Source organism: Musca vetustissima, unplaced genomic scaffold (genome assembly GCF_032173495.1).
Source record: "Musca vetustissima isolate MV318-11 ecotype Yass unplaced genomic scaffold, APGP_CSIRO_Mvet_v1 utg86584, whole genome shotgun sequence".
In the NCBI taxonomy this organism is placed as follows: domain Eukaryota; kingdom Metazoa; phylum Arthropoda; class Insecta; order Diptera; family Muscidae; genus Musca; species Musca vetustissima.
Window position 1 is genome coordinate 5,370 of NW_026883480.1, and position 11,433 is coordinate 16,802.

At 36.5% G+C, this 11,433-nt stretch overlaps 1 protein-coding gene across 1 annotated transcript; it reads right to left on the minus strand.

Annotated features, from left to right (window-relative positions):
- Nucleotides 1–235: 235 nt before the first annotated feature.
- LOC133330345 (cytochrome P450 6a8-like) lies at nt 236–1,774 on the minus strand. The gene is made up of 2 exons (XM_061538805.1): nt 715–1,774; nt 236–651 (listed from the first exon to the last, which is right to left on the minus strand). The coding sequence occupies exons 1-2, from the start codon at nt 1,772–1,774 to the stop codon at nt 236–238; spliced, it is 1,476 nt and encodes a 491-aa protein (XP_061394789.1).
- Between the last annotated feature and the right edge of the window lie 9,659 nt (nt 1,775–11,433).

Consider the following 11,433-nt stretch of genomic DNA (forward strand, 5'->3'; position numbering starts at 1 on the left):
TTCGTCCGTGGGCCAAAGAAGTGACCTATGCCAATTTTCATCCAATTCTGATCATAAATGCGACCTGTACTTTGTTTACAATTTAAGATAGACGGACATGCATAAATCGTCTTAGAAAATGATTCTATGCATATTCTCAAAAGGAACCATGTGTCTATCTCGTTTCATTTTCCTTTATTTTTAGAAAAACCACGCCTCTTACAGAGCCTTCAAAAATATTTATTTTTGCAAATTTTCATATTTTCTCCACCTTTAAATAAATCGGCTTAGTGGGCACCAATGCCTCACTATAATCGGAAAATTCAATTTCTTTGCATGTTTGGGCAGATTCCGAAAATTGATATTTCCTCAATAGACTAACAAGGCCACATTTCATTTGCAATTGAGCCAAACGCATGGCAATACAATTCCTTGGTCCCTCGCCAAACGACAAAAATGCTTGCGGATGGCGTTTCCTCTCTTCCGATGGGGCGAATCTCTCAGGTTTAAATTCTTTGGGATTTTCATAAATATCCGCATCATAATGTATGGCCTTGATGGGTATAAGGACATCGGTATTTTTCTCTATGGTAATATCGGTGCCGGGTACCTTATAATCTTCCAGGGCCAGGCGTTGCAAATAGGCAAAGGGTGGGTACATGCGTAGGGTTTCTGCGAAGGAGAGAAGGAAGTATGAGGGAGGGGAGTGCAAAGATGAGTAGAAGTTCTGCTTACCTGTTATAACCTGATCCAAATATTTCATATCGTTAAGGGCTCCATATGATACTTGCTTGTTATGCTTCTTGAGAGACTCCGTGATGTGTTTCCTTAGTTTCTCCTGGACATCCTCATGCCTGGCCAATTCGTAGAGAAGATAGGTCATTGTTGCTGCTGAGGTCTCATAGCTGGCGGTGAAAAATCCATAAAATTGTGCCGCCAATTGTTCCGCCTCCAAATTCATTTCTCCAAAATTTTTCAATAACAATAAAACATCGATGAAGTCATTGCGCACCACGCCGCTTTTCTCACGTTCCACGAAGCCTTTCTGGACCACACGTTTGAAGAAGCTCTCCACATCGTCAGGGAATTTTTTCAAGCCAAACATTTTCATCAGATCAAAATAAGTGGCCTTAAAGAAATGACATTTGATGCCAATATCTTTGCTGGGCAAAATTTTCGAAGTCATCTGATGGAACTCCTCCTGCTGGGGATCTTTAAGGCTGTTGCACTCCAGACCAAATAGGCAGCTTCCAAAGACATCCAAAATAAATCTACCATTCAGATCATGGACATTAAGGGACTCACTCTCCTCAATGGCAGATCCATAAGCGTCCACATAATTCTCCGCCACCCTTTGCAGGCTGGGCAACATAAATTCCAATTTTTCTGCGGTAAATGCTGGAGCCAACTTATTCCGCAATAAACGCCACTGGACCTCCTCCAAATTGAAGAGATGTTGAGACAAATAGTCCTTCTCATTTTTATACCACTGGCGACTGGCAAAGAAATTGAAATCTTTCACCAATACCGACTTCGCCAGATCCAAATCTAAAATCACCGCCACCGGTTGGGTGTAAATATAAAATCCCGCCAATTTTGCCTTGGACCGGAATTCATCATACACCTCCTTCAGTATCTGACGATGATTAATGCTTCGTAATTTCCTCAAATGACCCACCAAAAAGTGAGGTTTCAATTGTTTCACACCCTGCAGATCCCAATAATTATATTTCACCTTCAAATAGCTTAGCAGGGAGGACAGTAGTGTCCAAATGATTATCATCCAAAAATTCATTATTTTATAATCAATTCGATGATAGATTTCTGAGAAAAAAGAAAATTTTCCGTACACCTTTGCTAGAAGTTGTGGAGATACTAATCTCCCCCTCTATGCTATCATCGAAACAGAACAGACGTCAGTCAGCTTAACTCACCCGATGGCGACGTCTTATCACATTTTCCCTTTATCTTTATATCGAAGATTTTTTTTGAGATAAGATATGATGATGGTCGGATGTGATTTTTATTTCGAATGTGGTGGAGATTGAGGAAATTTTAAGAATCTGTTCGAAACCTTGACCTAAAAAGAAATGAAGAAATTTTTAAATAGAAATAACATATTTTTTAAATTTTTTTTCAAGCCTCCATACTTGGCGTGGTTTTTATACCCTACACAACTATGTTGTCAGAGTATTATAGCTTTGTCGATGTGTGTCCATCCGTCCGTCGATACAGGCCACTGTACAGAATATCAGTAATATTCGGAAAATATGTCAGTGTAAGGAAGAGGTGCTTTTGGCCTTTAATCGGGCAAGATGCTGCAACTATCATGAAATATTGGCCAGGCTCGTAAAAAAAATCGTAGAAAGTTGGAGTTCCGTGGTAGTTGTGTAGGGTATCGTATGGTCGGCCCCGTCCGACTATTCGGCTCCGTTCACTGGTTTAAAAATATGTTTATATAATTTATATACTCTTCACAGGGTATGGTACAGGGTATTATGCTTTTGTGCATATGTTTGTAACAGGCAAAAGGAATCGATATAGACCCATGGTTCCTTTTGAGAATGGGCATAGAATCACTTTCTGAGTCGATTTACGCATGTCCGTCTGTCCGCCCGTCCGTCCGTCGGTGCATGTATTTTTGTGAACAAAGTACAGGTCCCATTTATGATCCTATTTTGATGAAATTTGGCATCGGTCACTTATTTGGCCTAGGGACCTAATGTTTGGCCGACCGGCACACAATTTTGTACAATGTACTTAAGTTACTATTTTTCTAGTGTGTGTCAAGTTTTCTTGAAATCGGTTCAGATTTACATATAGCTCCGATATGTACTTTCGTCCGATTTTAAGTAAATGGTGCATTAATGACCCATAGCTAGGCCGATTACCACAACGCAATTAATTTAATGTAAATTAATCTCTGGCAATCTTCACCGATTGGCTTTATCCTATTTCATACGATAGCTATACACTCACAGAGAAACGTGTAAAAAATGGGAATCGATTGGGTTATTAGATTTTTGAGTTATCGTGCCCGCCATTCGCAAAAAAATGTTTAGAGAAAAACGTGTTTAAATTTTGAGCCGTTAATTGATGCTGACACAATAAATCGGCTATATCTTTAAGAGTTCTTGAGATGTTCACTTGAAATTTTGTAGGGACATTCATTCATTCATTCATTTTTGACCCCGAGAATGGGGGGGGTCCCCTTAAATATTTACAAAATTTAGAATAGGTTGCAGAATGTCAAGGGTTGGGATTTGTGTTAGTCGGTTTACTTATAGATAAAGGCCGCATATTTAAGTTGGTTCAATTTCATATCAATGTTCCTTCGAAAAGGCGACGTCTGTTAGGATAAATATCGTTCATTTGCTGCAAGAGAAGCATAACTCAAAAAAGTGATTTTAGAGTTAATGATGCTCGATTGTTCGCTATAATAGATCTCATGTTGTGTAAAAAATCCATATGAATATATCTTACGGACTATAATTGAGTATCTGTAGAAGTTCCTTTGTCCCATATAATGTGTGAGTAAATTGAAAACTTAAAACGCATTTTCTGCAACATCGTGTTTATACCCTCCACCATAGTATGGAGGGTGTTTTAGTTTTTTTTTTCGTTTGTAACGCATCGAAATAATCATTTCCGACCCTATAAAGTATATATATTCTTGATCAGCGTAAAATTCTATGACGATCTAAGCATGTCCGTTTGTCCGATTGTCTGTTGTAATCACTCAAGCGTCTAAATGAATTGAGATAGAACGCCAAAATTTTGCATAGAGTCGTATTTTGTCTGCAGGCAGGTCAAGTTCGAAGATGGGCTATATCGGTCCACGTTTAGGCATACCTCCCATATAAGGGTACCCCAAATTTTCAGTATTTTAGGGTTCTTGAGCGTGTTTTTCAACCAAATTCGCTGAAATTTGGGAAAATGGCCTCTTTTTGGATACCAAATTTCTCAACTAAAAATTATAAATATAGGTCCATTTTTTCTGGTGGCCCCATATAACGGTACCTCCCAATTTTCAGTTTTGGAGGGGTTTCGACCGCATTTTTTCACCGAATTGGCTGTAATTTAGTACTTTGAGTTCTTATTGGGTATCAAATCCCTCCACAAAAAATTATAAATAGAGGTCCATTTTTTCGGGTAGCCCTCATATAAGGGTACCCCCAATTTTTGGTATTTTGGGGTTCTTGTGCTCGTTTTTCAACCGAACTCGCTGAATTTGGCACTTTGAGTTCTTATTGCGCAGCAAATCTCTACACAAAAAAAAATATGAGTATATGTCAATTTTTTCCGATAGCCCCCATATAAGGGTACCCCCAATTTTCGGTATTTTGGGGTTCTTGAGCGCGTTTTTCAATCGAATTTGCTGCAATTTGGTATTTTGTAGTCGTATATGGTAACAACTCTCCCTAAAAAAAAATTTTAATATTCGCCCTCTTTTTGGGGTAGTCCCCATATAACCCCCTTTTTATACCCTCCACCATAGTATGGAGGGTATATTAGTTTTGTTTTTCCGTTTGTAACGCATCGAAATAATCATTTCCGACCCTATAAAGTATATATATTCTTGATCAGCGTAAAATTCTATGACGATCTAAGCATGTCCGTCTGTCCGTCTGTCCGTCTGTCTGTTGTAATCACTCTAGCGTCTAAACGAATTGAGATAGAGCCCCAAAATTTTGCATAGAGTCGTCTTTTGTCTGCAGGCAGGTCAAGTTCGATTATGGGCTATATCGGTCCACGTTTAGGCATAGCTCCCATATAAGGGTACCTCCCATTTTTCGGTATTTTGAAGTTCTTAAGCGTGTTTTTCAACCGAATTCGCTGAAATTTGGTACATTGGGTTCTTATTGGGTACTAAATGCCTCCACAAAAAATTATTAGTGTAGGTCCACTTTTTCTGGTAGCCCACATATAACGGTACCTCCTAATTTTCGGTATTTGGAGGTTCTTGAGCGCGTTTTTCAACCGAATTAGCTGAAATTTGGTACATTGGGTTCTTATTGGGTACCAAATATCCCTACTAAAAATTATATATATAGGTCCACTTTTTCTGGTAGCCCCCATATAAGGGTACCTCCCCATATCCAGTTTTTGGGGGGTTCTGACCGTATTTTTTCACCGAATTGGCTGAAATTCGGTACTTTGAGTTCTTATTGGGTAGCAAATCTTTGAACTAAAAATTATAAATATAGGTCAATTTTTTCGGGTAGCCCCCATATAAGGGTACCCCCCAATATTCGGTATTTTAGGGATCTTGAGCGCGGTTTTCAACCGAATTCGCTGAAATTTGGTACATGGGGTTCTTATTGGGTACCAAATTTCCCCACTAAAAATTATAAATATAGGTCCACTTTTTCTGGTAGCCCCTATATAAGGGTACCTCCCAATTTCCAGTTTTTGGGGGGTTTTGACCGGATTTTTTCACCTAATTGACTGTAATTTAGTAATTTGAGTTCTTATTGGGTAGCAAATCTCTTCACAAAAAATTATAAATATAGGTCAATTTTTTCGGGTAGCCCCCATATAAGGGTACCCCCGATTTTCGATATTTTGAGGTTCTTGAGCGCGTTTTTCAACCGAATTCGCTGAAATTTGGTAATTTGTAGTCGTATATGGTAACAAATCTCCCCACCAAAAATTATTAATATTCACCGATTTTTAGGGGTAGTCCCCATATAACCCCCTTTTTTATATTAAAATAGTTTACTGATTTGTTCCGTGTGTTGCGGTTGGTTAGTCGTTACGGGGAATAGTCAATTTTTACCCTACAAAGACTATTTAGCCATCTGTTGTAAGCATTCCGCCTTCTAAAGATATTGTGATAAAAAAAATCAAACATGATGATAATGAAATATATCGGCAGACATTTAGGCATATCCTCAATATCGTGATACCTCCTGAAGGAGAGAATTGAGATAAACAATTAAAATATTTGGTTCAAAATTGGCATATACCGGTCATTAATTAGGCATAGCCCTCATATGATGATATCCCCAAATATTCACTATTTCCTACACTATGTAATCAATATTGGTCCCTCTTTAGGCATAGCCTCATATAACTTTGTAATATAAATTACAGTAGTTTGAGGATTTCATACTCTACAATGCGTTATAAATATCAGTCCACTTTTTGGATCATACAACAAACCAAACTTTTTGGTTTGTTCCCTATATTTTCATTGCATGTATCTGTCAGTATAACTATGGTGGAGGGTATCCAAAGCTCGGCCCGGCCGAACTTAACGCTTTTTCACTTGTTTATATTAAAATAGTTATCTGATTTTTTCCGCATTTTGAGTTTGGTTCTAAGACTCTGTTGTAATCATTTCACCTGCGGAGGATAGCGAGATAAGAAATTAGAACGTAATGAACTAAAGCCGCATTTAGACCTAGTCTCTGTGTGGAGGTTCCAGAAGGATTGGACCGATTTTCCCCATCTTCGAATTTGAACTAAGTTTGGAGAAATAATAAGATGGGTAAAGTTTGGATGAAATCTAAATTTTCTGGAACGGATTTGGTCCAATGAAACATGGGGTCTAGAACGACATTGAGGCACATTTTCACCGTGTTAAAGTGTATACACCCTCATTAGCCATAATGCTGAGGGTATAATTATCCATTATCCAGTAGTGTTGGCGGTTTAGTTGGGATACCATTTGTATTTTGTTTTTGCAAAATAGTCAGGCTGAATCCCAGTTTGTTGTTTTTATAAATTTTTATTTATTAGTGGGGAATGTATGGCATTGTTTGCCGAGGGGTAAGGCATGGAAGACTATAGTTTCGGATCACGCCACTGATCCTTACCAGTTCCCTTAGTTTTTTGTTGGGATATTCTCCCCAGAAGCTATTGCTTCTATACAAAAAGCCTTTCATACTCAAATGTAAACCGCCAACACTACTGAAGTTGTAGACGCAGGCACGGTTAAACTGTTTGGTTTATTGCTGTATACTAGCACACCAACAAAGTCGTTGTGTGCATTTGTCGCGATGTGACAACACACAACAGTGCGAAAGGTGTGGTATTGTTTGTAAATGCCTTGTTAACCTCGAAGTGAGGCTCCAGCGAAATTCTCATGCAGTTTATGTCGTTGGGCAGCAATGTACTTCGCTTTGTTACAAGATACATTTGGGTATGAAAGGCTTTTTGTACAGAAGCAATAGCTTCTGGGGAGAATATCCCAACAAAAAACTAAGGGAACTGATGAGGATCAGTGGCGTGATCCGAAACTATAGTCTTCCCTGCCTTACCCCTCGGCAACTAATAAATTGTTTTTTTTATAAAAACAACAAACTGGGATTCAGCCTGACTATTTTACAAAAATAAAATTATCCATTATAAATAAATTTTAAATAAATTTCTGAAATTTGTATTAAGATTTACATAATCCGTTTATAAAAATGTTTGTATAGGTCCACTTTTTGGTATGTTCCCTATATTTTAATTTCTAGTACCTGTCAGTATATCTATGGTGGAGGGTATCCAAAGTTCGGCCCGGCCGAACTTAACGCTTTTTCACTCATTTTAATATTTATTTGGTTCTTTCCTAAGGCTTGGATTTTGAAATAAATATTTTTAAGGGTCTTTCCTATGGCGTGGATTTGTTAATTAGTTTTTTTTCTGGGAATATTATAAGGCGTGGATTTTTAAATTAGAAATATAAACATATTTAAAAACAATCCACGCCTTGTTTTGAGTTATGCCTGTCTTGCAACAAATGAGCGATATGCAGAATATACCCTAAATGGTGAAGGGTATCATATAGTCGGCCCAGTCCGACTTAACTGTTTTTATATTATATATTTTTTTTTTGCTGTCCCAAATATCCGATTCACTTTCACAAATTTTGAGATGTCTAAATTTTTTCCTTAATGATTTTGTTTTTAAAATGTTCTAATTTTTTTGTACTAATTAACTAATTATTTTTTTTAAGTTTCATACTTTATTATCTTAATTGTTAACACTGATGATGTTGTTGCCTTTAAGAGTGTCTGATAATTTTTGTTTTGATTTTTTTTATTTGTTGTAAAAAATCGTAATTAAATTTGATTAACAACAAAATAGCGTGTGGACGTGTGGTATATACAAATAACCGCTTATTACTGATAATTTCAGTGTAGTTAAAAAATAATCCGGTTTTAGACGCTAAGCTAATATTTCAATTCAATTATTCCAAATGTTATTGAATTTGTTGAGACGAAACGAGTTAATCTACATACTACGCTCTGAAGAATTTTGACAGGCAGGCGGGTATTAAGAAAGCTGAATTATGCATTAGTATAAAAAAAAAACAAAATAATACAATATTAAAAAAAAATATATTACACGTTTTGAAAAAGTATTTAAAAAATCCACGTCTCTTATGAGACTCGAAGAAATATGTTTAAAAAATCCTCGCCTTTTATAGACGCTTAAAAGAAATATATTTAAACCAGTAAGGAAAGTAGTAAAGTCGGACTGGGCCGACTATATGATACCCTTCACCACTGTACCAAATTTCGTGCAAATCCAAGGATATATAGGGTGCACAAAACCTGAACCGATTTTCACGTATCTCAACACTCATCGTTCTAGACTTAATTCTGTGCGCTATGCCAAATTTCGTGCAAATCGAAAGTTATATAGCGACTTGGTGCACCATTTTCATTCATTTTCACCATAAAATCGGACAAAAATATATATGGGAGCTATATCCAAATTTGAACCGATTTTTCTAAAATTTAGCACTTATCATTTTGGACTCAATGCATTATGCTATGCCAAATTTCGTGAAAATCGTAGGATATAAAAGGATTTTAGTGCGCTATATAGCTAAAATCGGAGAAAATATATCTGGGAACTATATCTAAATCTGAACAGATTTTCTCGAAATATAACACACGTATTTCTACACTTAATTCAGTAAGCTATGCCAAATTTATTGCAAATCGACGGATGTATAGGGATTTTGCACCATTTGCATCATTTACATAAAATCGGACCAAAATATATATGGTAGCTATATCGAAATCTAAACCAATCTTCACGAAACTTAACACACATCATTCCAGACCCAATTCATTACGCTGTGCCAAATTTCATGCAAATCGTAAGATATCTAAGGACTTTGGTGCACCATTTACATATCGAAATCTTAACCAATTTTCATGAAATTTAACACACATCGTTCTAGACTTAATTCAGTATGTTTTGCCAAATTTGTATCTATGGTGCACCATTTACATAAAATCGGACGAATATATATATATATATATATATATATATATAAATATATAGGAGCCACCACACTGTGGTACAAGGTATTATGTCTTTGTGCATATGTTTGTAACAGGCAAAAGGAAACGAGATAGACAAATAGTTCCTTTTAAAAAGGAACTATGGGTCACTGGTCACTTCCTGAGTCGAATTATGCATTTCCGTCCGTCCGTCTGTTGGTCTTAAATTGTAAACAAAGTACAGGTCGCATTTATTATCCGATTTGGATGAAATTTGGCACAGCTTGTTTGGCCCAAGGACGAACCCTATTGAAATTGGGAAAAATCAAAAAAAAGTTTCGTTAAAATCGGTTCAGATTTAGGTATAGCTCCCATATATAGTTTCGTCCGATTTCATGTAAATGGTGCACCCAAGTCCCTGTTTATATTTCGATTTTCGCGAGATTTGGCATAAAGTACTGAATAGAGCCTAGAGTGATGTCTGCCAAGTTTCATGAAAATCGGTTCAGATTTAGATATAGCTCCCATATATAGTTTCGTCCGATTTCATGAAATTGGTGCACCAAAGTCCCTATTTATGTTTCGATTTTCATGAAATTTGGCATAACGTACTGAAGTGAGCTTAGAACGATGTCTGTCAAGTTTCGTGAAAATCGGCCCAGATTTAGATATAGCTCCCATATATAGTTTCGTCCGATTTTGTGTAAATGGTGCACCAAAGTCCCTGTTTATATTTCGATTTTCACGAAATTTGGCATAACGTACTGAATTGAGCCTAGAGTGATGTCTGCCAAGTTTCATGGAAATCGGTTCAGATTTAGATATAGCTCCCATATATAGTTTCGTCCGATTTCATGTAATTGGTGCACCAAAGTCCCTATATATCTTTCGATTTTCATGAAATTTGGCATAACGTACTGAATTAAGCCTAGAGTGATGTCTGCCAAGTTTCGCGAAAATCGGTTCAGATTTAGGTATAGCTCCCATATATAGTTTCGTCCGATTTCATGTAAATGGTGCACCAAAGTCCCTATATATCTTTCGATTTTCATGAAATTTGGCATAACGTACTGAATTAAGCCTAGAGTGATGTCTGCCAAGTTTCGTGAAAATCGGCCCAGATTTAGATATAGCTCCCATATATAGTTTCGTCCGATTTCGTGTAAATTGTGCACCAAAGTCCCTATATATCTCTCGATCTGCACAAAATTTTGTATATGAAGTCTAGAACGATGTGTGTTAGGTTTCGTGAAAATCGGTTCAGATTTAGATATAGCTCCCATATATAGTTTCGTCCGATTTAATGTAAATGGTGCACCCAAGTCCCTGTTTATATTTCGATTTTCACGAAATTTGGCATAACGTACTGAACTGAGCCTAGAATGATGTCTGTCAAGTTTCATGGAAATCGGTTCAGATTTAGATACAGCCCCCATATATAGTTTCCTCCGATTTCATGTAATTGGTGCACCAAAGTCCCTGTTTATATTTCGATTTTCACGAAATTTGGCATAACGTACTGAACTGAGCCTAGAATGATGTCTGTCAAGTTTCGTGAAAATCGGCCCAGATTTAGATATATATATATATATATATATATGGAATTTCTAATTTCAGTACGTTTTGTTCCTATCAGCCATATATATATATATATATATATATATATATATATATGTTTATGGATAGACCTAGGTCGTTTCACATTTAGATAAATGTCACATATTTTATTTCATACAATATCCTGATAATAGCCCTGTTTAATATACCCATAGTGATGAAGGGTATCATATAGTCGGCATCGTCCGACTTTACTACTTTCCTTACTGGTTTTTTAATATTTTTTTGAGTGTAAAAACAAATTTCATCTGCCCGAACTTAACGATATGTTGTACTTGTGTTATGAACGACGTTTTGTTTCAATACAAAATCAATAAGGTCATTCATCTGTGTGTTCGATTTTATTTGCCTCGATCTGGTCTTCAATGAACTTGGCATTAAACAGTTAATAAAATACACAGCTCATAAGCATACTGCATCGGATTTTCAAAACTTCGTAGAAAAAATGTATTTTTTGTTTGTTGTTAATGGATTGTTTTTATTCTCCATATTAATTTACTTGAGAACAAAATTCACCTATTGGACCCGTAGAGGTGTTGACCAATTGAAAACGAATTTCTTCTTGGGTCACATTTTGAACTTACACAGCCTGAATCACAAACACTTT